Source organism: Somniosus microcephalus, chromosome 4, assembly GCF_052327205.1.
Source record: "Somniosus microcephalus isolate GS21.2 chromosome 4, FLI_Smic_1.0, whole genome shotgun sequence".
NCBI classification, from domain to species: domain Eukaryota; kingdom Metazoa; phylum Chordata; class Chondrichthyes; order Squaliformes; family Somniosidae; genus Somniosus; species Somniosus microcephalus.
The window spans coordinates 204,878,142-204,891,171 of NC_140990.1; the positions used below are offsets into that span (position 1 = coordinate 204,878,142).

The window sequence follows — 13,030 nt, forward strand, 5'->3', positions numbered from 1 at the left end:
TGGATAGATACGAATGGAACTAGGCGAGTGCATTCCCAACCAGTTGGGTGATGGAGGAGAGGTGTTACAGGAGGATGGTGTGGTCAACCATGTCAAAGACTACAGACAAGTCGAGGAGGATGAGGATGGACAGTTTACCATGGTCACAATCACATAGGATGACATTTGTGACATTGATAATGGTTGTTTCAGTATTCTGGCAATGGTGGGAACCTGATTAGAGGGATTCAAACATGGAGTTCCAGGAAAGGTGGGCATGGATTTGGGAAGCAAAATCACCTTAAAAGACTTTGCAAAGGAAAGGGAGGTTGGAGATGGGGTGGTAGATTGCATGGGCAGAGGATCAAGGGTGGGTTTTTTGAGGAGGGGTGTGATGACAGCAGAATTGAAGGAGTACCTGAGGAGAGAGAACCGTTAACAATATCAGCTGACATGTGGGCCAGGAAGGACAGTTGGGAGGTCAGCAGTTTGATGGAAATAGGGTTGAGAGTACAGGAAGTGGGTCTCATGGACAAGATGAGCTTGGAGAGGTCATATGGGGTGATAGGAGAGAAACTGGGGAAAATGTGAGTTCAGGGCTAGGGCAGGAGGGAGCATTAGTCGAAGTTTGGTGCGGTGGGCTGGGGGGAGGGAGGGAAGTGGCAGACGCAGCTGAACCTATGTTCTCAATTAAAATGACAAAGAAATCCATGATCTCCTCGCACATGTTGTTGTTGATGAGGGTGGAGGAGACAAACACCAAACTATTCAAAAGAGAACTGTTTGACTTTGAAGCCTTGAATATTCCAGAACTGCTATGTTCAAACAACAATTACAGTGACATGAAGACAAAAAAAAGGAAAGAATCAATGACACATCAGGAGTCTTTCAGGTGTTTGTCTACAATAAGTGCAACATGCGCATTGTTGATTTTTGCTGATTTTCAGTACTGAATCATTAGAATAACAAAAGCAAAGCCCAGAGAGGCCTTTCAGCCCAGCATATAAATACCAAGCTGTGTGAAGCAGTGAAACATTCAGTCAGTTACTGAACTAACTGTGAGCTCAAAATGGGAAAGGCAAGGACAACTCAGATTAATACATTGTATCAAAATTCTTCGTTAATTATCATCTAGTTTTGAGAATGTATTAATTTACAATCCTATATCTTTCCACAGATCATCTTTTATGAGGACAGGAACTTCCAGGGTCGGCACTACGAGTGCGGTACTGACTGTGCTGACCTGTACTCTTACTTCAGCCGCTGTAACTCCATCCGTGTTGATAGTGACTGGTGGGTGCTGTATGAGAGACCCAATTACATGGGATACCAGTATGTTCTGAGCATGGGTCCTAGCTATGCCTGCCTTTTCGTGGGCTATGTGGAACAATCTTTGTTCCAGTCCTACTCGGGTCCCCTCCCTCACCTCTTTTTCCGATACATTGATGACTGTATCGGTGCCGTTTCCTGCTCTCGCCCCGAACTTGACAATTTCATTCACTTTGCCTCCAATTTCCACCCTTCCCTCACCTTCACATGGTCCATCTCTGACTCTTCCCTTCCCTTCCTCGACTTCTCCGTCTCCATCTCTGGGGATAGGTTATCGACCAATATTTACTACAAGCCCACTGACTCCCACAGCTACCTGGACTACACTTCCTCCCACCCCGCTTCCTGTAAGGACTCTATTCCATTCTCCCAGTTTCTCCGCCTCCGCCGTATCTGCTCCGACGATGCCACCTTCCACACCAGTGCTTCAGACATGTCTTCCTTTTTCCGCAACCGAGGATTCCCCTCTACCGTGGTGGACACTGCCCTCGACCGTGTCAGTTCTATCTCCCGCACCTCTGCCCTCACCCCTGCCCCTCCCTCCCGGAACCACGATAGGGTTCCCCTTGTCCTCACCTTTCACCCCACCAGCCTCCACATTCAACGGATCATCCTCCGGCATTTCCGCTACCTCCAAAGTGATCCCACCACCAAACGTATCTTCCCCTCCCCTCCCCTTTCAGCATTCCGCAGGGACCGCTCTCTCCGAGACACCCTAGTCCACTCCTCTATCACCCCAAACAGCCCTTCCCCTTCGCCTGGCACCTTCCCGTGCAAGCGGAGGAGGTGTAACACCTGCCCCTATACCTCCCCCCTCCCCACTGTCCAGGGCCCCAAACACCCCTTCCAGGTGAAACAGCGATTTACTTGTACTTCTCACAATCTAGTATACTGTATTCGCTGCTCACGATGCGGTCTCCTCTACATTGGGGAGACCAAACGCAGATTGGGTGATCGCTTTGCGGAACACCTCCGTTCAGTCCGTAAGGGTGACCCCGAGCTTCCGGTCGCCTGTCATTTCAATTCACCGCTCCATTCCCACTCGGACCTCACCGTCCTTGGCCTCTTGTACTGTTCCACGGAAGCTCAACGTAAACTCGAGGAACAGCACCTCATTTTCCGATTAGGCACTCTGCAGCCTTCCGGTCTCAATATCGAGTTCAACAATTTCAGATCATAACCTCGGCCCTTATTTCATTTTTACTTATATTTTTCCACTCCTTTCCTCCCCCCCCCCTTTCCTTTTGTTTCTCTCTCACACCTGGCAGCTATCTTTTGCCCTGCCAGTACACTTTACACCTAATCCCAGCCTATTACCATCTCATCTAGCTTCTAATCTCTTTTACTTCTTTTGGTTCTATTATTCTTTTGTCCGATCGCAGCCCTGCCTTCGATCTAGTTCCTTTTCTCTCCAGTTTTGAAGAAGGGTCCAACCCGAAACGTCAACTCAAATTTCTCTCCACGGATGTTGCCTGACCTGCTGAGTTTTTCCAGCATTTTCTGTTGTTATTTCGGATTTCCAACATCTGCAGTATTTTGCTATCGTACGAGAATATCCTGACTATCAGCGCTGGATGGGATTCAATGACAGCATTGGGTCATGTCGCACCTACCCATACGTAAGTTATAATTTGAAGGTTAATGCGTCCTATACCAATTGAGATGAAGTAAATGAGAACCATGCTGAGCAACTGAGTGCTTGGGAGTTATTTGTCAGAAGATTTTATCTGCTTTTAACATCTATTGTGGCTTTGTTTGGACTCCAAGGCCTAGAAATTCACTTTGGGCCCGCCAGCTGGCGTGCGCCCAAAAGTTAGCGCTGAGCGCGGAGCCAGTTGCGACCGTCAGATATTCAGTTTTTGCGCCCCAAGTCGGAACTGGGCGCTATTCCAGGGTGTGCCCGCCCCCGCTTGGGGCGCTGAAACTGAATTTCAGCGCTCTAGGCGCCGCTGCGCCACCCGCTGCAGAGCGGCAGGCTGCGGTACTGCAGGCCTCCTCCTTCTCTTAAGGGGGAGGTGCCTGCAACGGGGAGATCGCCGCTGGATAGTGCCGGCAAATGAGCCCGGCACCACGGAGAAGTGCCGGGTTCGAGGAAAGCTGCCGGCAATGCCGCGGCGGGGGTGGTGGAGGAGGCCGGGGAAGGAGGTGCGGGCAGGCGGCCGCCGAAAAAGCGGCCGGCCGCACCTCCACCTTAAAGCGCCCCACTAAGGCTACAGTACGGCCCCGTTTTCTGGTCGCTGTTTGCGGCCGCTGCGGAAGAGGCGGCCGCAACTCAATATGGGGGTCGGGCCGGTAGCGGGGCGGTAGCGGGGCACTGCGCACACCGATGACGTTATCGGTGCCGGCGCAGCGCTACCGGCTACCACCGCCATTACCGCTGCACTGAATATCAGCGCAAACTCCTCTATTGGCGCAGAAGCCGTCTTTGGGCGGTAACTGGCCGCAAAGCTGGCAGCGCCTTACTGAATTTCTAGGCCCAACTGTTGGACTTTATTTTTGTAACAACAGGTAAGACATAGAGCTTCGCTCATCTACATTTCAAAGATAATTTGACTACCATAGGACATGTGAACTGGTCCACAGCTTATTAAAATCTGGGAGTATAATTGGATGATTCAATTACAGGAAACTTTCGATTTACCGGCACCTAAATAACCGGAAATCTCAGTTAACCGGCAAAATTCAGGAGTAGGTTGAGGTAAGTTTTACTTCATATTGTACTTGCCTTCCTCGATCTGTTGCTGTGCAAGGGTGTGGCTGCAGCTGTTGCTAAGCTACAGAGGCGCTAGGAACTTGTGGCCATTGTTCTGCACTTGTTGCTAAGCAACAGGGTTTGTTGCTTTATACGGAGCTGTCAGCTCTCCATATCTTTTACTATAGCTTTCGGTTATCCAGAATTTTTGATGAACCGGCACCACGTCGGTCCCGTCGGTGCCGGATAAAAAAAGTTACCTGTAGTTGAATATTTAGAACTGAAAGGCAAATTGCTGAATTGATGGTTTTGAATGTAAACAGACTCATTGCGGTGCGACTAAGAAATTGTGCGTTGAACTGGTGTCATTGGTCTGATCTAGTTTAATAAATTGAACAAAGAGAAATCTGCCTTAAGCTTCACCCATACTGAAACCTCAGTTCAAACAAAACTACAATTAAACTTTTACTAACATGAAGCAATCTCCTGTCTATATGGGCCGAGAAGAATCAGTCCCAATGTGCTGTTTTAAAATGTCACTGTATCAAATTACACAGGAGCTGTGCTCCAGTAATAGGCCAGGAATATAGTCAACTGGATCAATAGATGTTGCGAAATGTCTCTCGTTAATAACATCATCATACGGAGCCTTTTGTAAACTCCTTCCCAAACAGAGAGCTCTTTCTAACTAGAATCAGTCCTGAATTTGCTGTCACATTTCACTGGTTTTCTGTAGCAATTTACACAAGAGCCGCTCGGTGATGTCAGTCAGCAGATAATCAGCTTGTTCAATAGATGTTATTGAACTGTCTGTTACTGTTCACAAACGTCATCTGCAAAACTTCGTACACATCCTTCTCACCAGGGGGCTGTATTTCTAGATAGTGATGAATTATTTCTAACTTCATCAAAAATATGATTTGATTTCTGTAACAGTACCGAGGTGGAAACTACAGAATGAGGATTTACGAGAGGCCTGACTTTGGAGGACAGATGATGGAATTCATGGATGACTGTCCATCTGTCTTCGATCGTTTCCGCTACCGTGACATTCACTCCAGCCATGTGATGGACGGTAACTGGACCTTCTATGAACAGCCCAACTACAGAGGCCGCCAGTACTTCATGAGACCCGGTGAATACAGGAGATTCAGTGACTGGGGTGGCTACAACTCAACTATCGGATCTTTCAGACGTATGAGAGACTTCTAGACTTTTCTTGATTAACGTGATTTGTTTCTGTCTGAAATAATCTTGAAAATAATAAAAACTCTTCTACTTGACAGACATCTTTATTTATTTATTTTTGGATTGTGGTGGAACTCAATAAAAAATCTCATGGAACGCTCAGTGTTGGAGTTTCAAGTTGAGAATTTATGTCTTATATGTGTGAATCACGGGAGATTCTGTTATTGTGCTCAGTCAGGTAATGTCCACATTTGCACTATTTGCCAAATCAGTCTCAACACTGTAACTGGATCCTTGCTGGAATGCAACCTCTGTCACATTGATAATAAAAGTCTGATATTCTGTATTGAAGTGACCTTCCGCAGGTTAGTGACATGAACAAGGACCAACAGTTAATGGCCCAGAACTTGGTGTTGGGGGCTTGCCGCGCGTGCAAGCCCCCGATCTGCACTCACCCTGCGCGCTGACATCTGAAGCCCGGGCCTGCTTGCATTTCCTGTCACAGGCCCGGTTCAGATGTCAGCGCACAGTGCTTACCTGATGCAGCGGCGTAGTTAGTGCGATGTGCCGGCTGGGATCAGGTGAGCACTGTACAACCAATCAGGGGAGGGGAAGGTTCATTCATGAGTTTGAGAGTAACAACTGTCAAACTCATGAAAACTACGGGGGCCCAAAACACTATTTAAACTTTAAATAAAAATTTAAAAAACATCCCAATCATTAAATTAAGTATAAATAAGTTTAAAAAAATAATTTAAACAATAATTTTTTTTTTTGCAAAAAATAAATTTTTACTAAAAAGGGCCTAAAACTAAACTTACCTTATTGTAGATTCTTTAAAATAATAAACCTGTGGAAAAAAAATTCTAAATTACATTAAACACCACTTAGCGGTAAAAATAAATACTTACGTGTGCTTTTTACAAGCGTAAAGACCGGAGGCCTTTAGACATGCGCAAATCCCCCAAAACAGAGGAAATCCAAGACGCACGTGCTGCCCCCTACAGCACACGCGCTAGCCTCTTCACCTCTTGGGTTAGAAGAAAAGAAATGCCGGTTTTCAGCGCATATGCTCTGCATGCTGAAAACCGGCATTTCCTCCGGCCAGACGCGTGAGTACCCCTTCCGTACTCACGCGTTTGGGGAGGAATTTCTGCCCCGTTGAGTCTTGTCTATTTTTTTTTATTTCAAATTTTTCCGAGCTTTTATGCTTTGCGATTTATGGGGCAAATCCAGCAACGGTTTGGTGCCAAATTATCACAACTACAATCCTCAGCCTTGTTCACAATCCAAGTTCTGCTGCTTTGGGGGAGCACAAAACAAACCTGGGCTGTTCCTCAATTAACATGGAATGCCAGAGATCTTTTGTAAAATAGTGATTTCTGGGAAAATACAGAGGTTTCTGGGAAAATGCAGTGATGTCTGGGCAAATACAGTGATCTCTGGGAAAATAAAATGATCTCTGGGAAAATACAGTGTTCTCTGGGAAATGTTAGCAAGTTCTGGGAAAGTACAGCAAAGTTTGGGACGGTGGAGTGATGTTTGGGAAACTACAGCTGTGTTTGGGAAAACACTGAGCACAAAACAAACCTGGGCTGTTCCTCAATTAACAGGAAATGCCAGGGTTCTCTTGGAAAATACAGTGATCTTTGGGGAAATAATTTGATCTCTGAGAAAAATAATGTTCCATGGGAGATGTCAGCAGGTTTTGGGAAAGTAAAGTCTTCTTTGCGAAGGTGGACAATTTTGGGGAAAGTACAGCAATGTTTAGGAAAACACTGAGATCTCTGGTAGACCTGGAGAAAGTCATCCACTTTTCAACTTTCGAGTCATAATTGATAAGCAGTCCAAGAACATCAATAAATACACAAATAACACAGAGACCCTTCTTCTCAAACGTTGAGAGCATGAAAAACACGACAAGAGAAGAGTCCGCATGGATGATTAAACCCATTCCTCCCACAGACTGTGCACAAGCTAATCTATCAAAAAACCAAACTCTTTATTATTCAGAGAGAAAGTTCTGCACAAACACTCTGTGCTTCCGAAGGATAATCAAACAACTCTTCACCATATTCAGCCAACCTCAGTTACATGAGAAATTCTGCATCAGAATATTAGAGATTGTAGAGGCTAGAGATGGGAGAACAATGTCCTATTAGACAACAAGATTTTGTTAAAATCTATTATTGTCTGATCCTTTACCAACGTCCTTTTCCAAGGGGACCAACCACCTATCTGGACTTTAACCCTTTGCTCTCAGGATAAACACAGCTAAAAGCTACTTTCAATCCCTCTCGTCGTTATCTACATCTTAACTTTCTATTGTAAGAAGTCACACAACACCAGGTTATAGTCCAACAGCTTTATTTGAAATCACAAGCTTTCGGAGCGCTGCTCCTTCGCCAAGTGAAGTGGAGAGATGCATATAGGCACAGCATATATAGTCAGAGAATACTGCCAGATGATTACAGGTAATCTTTCTAACTGCCCTTTATCACACCTCGGCAGAGAGATAATCACAGCAATCAAAGGTGTGAATGGTGTTCAAACAGGTCAGTCAGGAAAACATTACATCAAAGAACAATGAGGTGGGGTCACAAGGGGTCAAATGTTGCAGATGCTGGGGTCTGTATGAAAAACAAAAAACAAACAAAAAACTATTTTTTTGCTGGAAATCACAGCAGGTCCAGCCGCATCTGTGTAGAGAGAACAAACCAACGATGACTCGAGTCTGGATGACTCTACGTCAGGTGGGGTTACGTGTAGCGTGACATGAACCCAAGATCCCGGTTGAGGCCGTCCTCATGAGTGCAGAACTTGGCTATCAGTTTCTGCTCGACGATTTTGCGTTGTCGTGTGTCTCGAAGGCCGCCTTAGAGAATGCTTACCCGAAGATTGGAGGCTGAATGTCCTTGACTGCTGAAGTGTTCCCCGACTGAGAGGGAACACTCCTGCCTGGCGATTGTTGTGCGGTGTCCGTTCATCCGTTGTCGCAGTGTCTGCATGGTTTCGCCGATGTACCATGCTCCGGGGCATCCTTTCCTGCAACGTATGAGGTAGACAACGTTGGCCGAGTCACATGAGTATGTACCATGTACCTGGTGGGTGGTGTCCTCACGTGTGATGATGGTATCTGTGTTGATGATCTGGCATGTCTTGTAGAGGTTGCCGTGGCAGGGTTGTGTGGTGTCGTGGTCGCTGTTCTCCTGAAAGCTGGGTAATTTGCTACGAATGATGGTCTGTTTGAGGTTAGGCAGCTGTTTGAAGGTGAGTAGTGAAGGCGTGGGGATGGCCTTAGCGAGGTGTTCAAGAGTGGTCAAATCTCTAGCATTTCAGTTTGCCAAATAAATGTGCAATAAAAATCAGGCCTATTTAATGCAGAAAGCAATTTTTCTGGCATACACAGAGAATACTCCAAGAGAATGTGATTCATTAGAAAAACACACTGAGGAACATATCACATGACAAAAATATCTCAATCAACATTGTTGGAATGTCGCCTTAGAAAAAATATCTATTCCTGTTATTACTTTATATATCTATTTCATACATTACAACAGAGATTACACTTCAAATGTACTGTATGGCTACGAAGTGCCTTGGGACTTCTTGAGGCTGTGAAAGGCGCTATATAAATGCTTTGTTTCTTTAGTATCAATGTTAATTAAAGATTACGTGAATATTTGTAAATTACTGTATAGTGATTTATCAGATATTTTTGATCAAATGGACATAATTGATATTCTGTATTTTAATCTACTCAGTCATAATACAGGTCAATAATAAATGGCTCTCAACTGTTTTAAAGGACGTAGTATGTGAGGTTATTCACTTTTGCAGGTAGAATAGAAGAACAGAATATTTTTAAATGGTGAGAAGCTATTAAATGTTGGTGTTCAAAGGTATTTCAGTTTCCTTGTACAAGAAACAGAAAAAAGTTAACATGCAAGTACAGCAAGCAAATAGGAAGGCAAATGGTATGTTCGCCGTTATTGCAAGGGGTTTGGAGTACAAGTGTAAGGGAATCTTGCTGCAATTGTACAGGCCTTTGGAGAGACCACACCTGGAGTACTGTGCACAGTTTTGCCCACCGTATCTAAAAAATTATATACTTGCCTTAGAGGGTTTGCAACAAAGCTACACTACATTGATTCCTGGAATGAGAGGGGTGTCCTATGAGGAGCGAGTGAGCCTACACTCTCTGGAGTTTAGAAGAATGAGAGGTGATCCCATTGAAATATATAACATTCTGAGTGGGGTTAACAGGTTAGATGCTGAGAGGCTGTTCCCCTGACTGGAGAGTATAAAACTAGGGGGCATAGTCGCAGGATCAGGGGTCAAGCATTTAGGACTGAGATGTGGAGCAATTTCTACACGCAGATGTTTGTGAATCTTTGGAATTCTCTACCCCAGAGGGCTGTGGATGCTCAGTCGTTGAGTATATTCAAGGCTGAGATCAATAGATTTTTGGACTCTAAATGAATCAAGGGATATTGGGATTGGGCAGGAATGTGGACTTGAGGTCGAAGATCAGCCATGTTCTTATTGAATGCAGAGCAGGCTGGAGGGGCTGTATGGCCTACTCCTGCTCCGTATTCTTTTGTTTTTTATGAATTGTTGTAAATAATGCAGTGAATTATCAGATATTTTCTGATCAAATGGTCATAAAAGAGATTCTGTATTTAATACTCTCAATCAATGCAGGTCAATAATAAATGTCTCTCAGCTGTTTTGAATGGGCTAGTATTTTGACTGATTGAGTTGAATTATCTCAGTGTTATGATCTCCATAAACATCAAGCACTCATGCCAATACAACAAAGGTCAAATGCAGGAGAGAGCTCTCATTCTTCTGCCCTAACAATGTGCTCTAAGCCACCCTCAGAGCACCACACACAACTGCAAACAATCTGATGGTTCAGTCCAAATGATCACAGATTGCCTCATTAGGTTGAACTGGACTCAAACTCATTTCCTACAATTCCAGTAACTATGCTGTAAACTGCTCAAAGTTCCATTTCCGCTGCTGGACTCTCAGTGCCTTTATAGTGATGGTTTTCAGGTGATTGGCTCCACTCCTGTACATGACTGTAGCAAATCAAGTTCCTCATCATCAGAACAAAATAATTATTTTGCTTGGTTGTAATGAGATCAGGAGCCAGGTGTTCTTGGCAGAGCCCAAACTGGGCATCAGTGGGCAGGTAACTGGTGAGTAAGTGCCGCTTGATAGCACTTTCCATGACACCTTCCATTACTATGCTGATGTTTGAGAGTAGACTAATGGGGCGGTATTTGGCTGGGTTGGATTTGTCCTGCTTTTGGTGGACAGGACATATGTGGGCAGTATTCCACATTGTTGGATAGATGCAAGTGTGCAAGATTTCACAATAATTTACTGCTCCGAAGATTAATTTTTTTGATTATAGAATCCCTGGGTGATGTGCCTTTAAAAGATTCCAGGGATCAAAAATGGCCGTCAGACCACATGGCCAAAAGCAAAGGACTTGGAAACATTGTGTGTGTGTGTCTGTGAAGAAAGGTTCAATGGCAGTCTAATCTTTCAATCAAAGGGGAGTTTTCCCCCAGCCCTGCAGCAGGACAATCGATGCCTGTTTACAGAACATTCTACAATGTTGACTCTAAGATCAAGTGCTTGAAACTGCCAGCCTGAACAAAGGAACTTTGTTTGCTAAGCACTCAAGACTGTCAATCAATTGTGGCCCTATGTTGAGATGGGGGAGGAGATGGTGCAGGGGAGATATTCGGTGGTGACTGGAGCCTCCAGCATGGTGGTCCGCTCGGAGGACCTGACCAATTCACCCCGGTCTGACAAGGTCCCATTTAGCTTAATGGGACCCACAGGGAAACAGGCAGCTGGGAGTGAACCTGAGAATAGAAATCCCCAGCCCACAACAGGTCCAAGTTCACAGGCAGGCACTGTAACTTGTGTTAGGGGAGGAGCTATTCATGATTTTGAACAGGATTACTGGCAGGCAGCCAGTTACATCAAACGATGCGGTTTGTTTAAGGAGGAGGCGGGGGGACAAGCAGCTGGGGTTGTAGGAGCTCCCCAGCACTTGACCCGAGCGATTCCCCCACTCTTGTGGGACTCCGGGGAGGAGCCTGCACCAGGTTTTAGACCTGAAGGGGAAGGCTCTCAGCCACTGGTAGCCAGTGGCAAGGGATTGCCTGTCCCCAGCCCAGGTTTGGGAAGGGAGGGACCTGAAGGAGGAGGTCCCCAGCCAGCAGGGAGTATGACCCGAGCTAAGAGTCTGCTTGCTAGGGTAGCCCCGCCAGCAACACTCCCTAGGAGATCTCTTCAGGTGCCCCAGCCCAAGAAAGTATGGTCACCCGCTTTACAGTGGAGTAGGGCGGTCTCCCAAACCAGGGAGAGGCCAAAGAACAGAGGTCCCCAACCAGCAGCCTTAAGCTGTGAGGGACAAGAAGCTGCATTCAGTCCAGCCACGCAGCAGGAAGCAGCCTGTGACAGCCCAACCAGGGACTGAGCTGGCCGCCCGGAGACGGGCGGTGCTTGTATATAGTTTTGGTCAGTTAATGTGTGATTAAAAATTAAGGTAGAACGTGTATTAAGGTAGAACATGTTAAGGTAGAACGTGTTAATTTTAATTTCAGTGATATATATTAGTGTATAAGTTTTGAGTGTGGTATGGTTCCAGGATTGTAATGTGGATCAAGGTCACGGGACCTGATTACACTTCCCCGAGCCAGGGGACCTGGCGAGATGTTTTCTTTTGTTTTCCAGAGTTCCGGAAGGTACCAGGGACCAACGAGTCATGGGATTCACGAGAGGAAGCACCCCTAGTCCACAAAGGAAGGGGTCTGCAGGAATCAGATGCCCATAACATTTAAAAAATGCTGATGGAAATGCAATTTAAGACTAAGAATTTATAGAACTGGTTAATTATTTCACTGCTTGTTTGTAGTTAAAGGAAGGTCGTTTGTCTTCCATCTTTTGAGCAGACATGTTGGCTGCATGACAATCCCTTTAAAGATGTTGAAATTATGTTACAAGCGGTGCAGGGGTGTAGGACCCCCTCCATGCTTGAATTATTATGAATATAAGCGGTGCAGGGGTGCAGGACCCCCTCCATGCTTGACTTATTGTGAATATAAGTGGTGCAGGGGCATTGCACCCCTCCGTGTATTGATTATTTAATTAGTTGTTAGTTTTCTGTCAATAGATGCCTGCCGTACTATGATTCTCTCTGGGCAGGGGAGATGGAGGTGTCGGGGGATCAATGATAGATTTAGATAAGTATAAGGGAAGGTTGTTTGTGGGGGGGGGTAAGAAATTATTGCTCACTTTTGGCAAGGATACTACAAGCACGTTTTAGTATCCAATGGGGGACTGTAAGATTTCACAATAATTTACAGCTTCGAAGATGAATTTCTTTGATTAAAGAATCTCGGGGTGATGTGCCTTTAAAAGATTCCAGGGATCAAAAATGGCCATCAGACCACATGGCCGAAAGCAAAGGACTTGGAAACAGCTTGTGTGTTTGTGTCTGTGAAGAAAGGTTCAATGGCAGTCAAATCTGTCAATCAAAGGGGAGTTCCCCCCCCCGCCCTGCAGCAGGACAATCGATGCCTGTTTACAGAACGTTCTACAATGTTGACTCTAAGATCAAGTGCTTGAAACTGCCAGCCTGAACAAAGGAACTTTGTTTGCTAAGCACTCAAGACTGTCAATCAATTGTGGTTCCAGATGACCACAGGGCAATGCTTTGTTTACAAAGAAATTGAATGCTTTTAGCATTTGTTTGTATATCAAGTGGATACATCCAAACTGAGGAGAAACCGTTTAAATGAATGGGAGAAC

At 45.4% G+C, this 13,030-nt stretch overlaps 1 protein-coding gene across 1 annotated transcript; it reads left to right on the forward strand.

Annotated features, from left to right (window-relative positions):
• The first annotated feature begins 256 nt into the window (after positions 1-256).
• On the forward strand, positions 257-5,283 carry LOC147120164 (gamma-crystallin S-1-like). Its single transcript, XM_085984210.1, has 4 exons — positions 257-307; positions 1,157-1,328; positions 2,860-2,927; positions 4,937-5,283. Exons 1-4 carry the CDS (start codon positions 257-259, stop codon positions 5,210-5,212), a joined length of 567 nt encoding a protein of 188 aa, XP_085840336.1. The 3' UTR covers positions 5,213-5,283.
• The last annotated feature ends 7,747 nt before the right edge of the window (positions 5,284-13,030 follow it).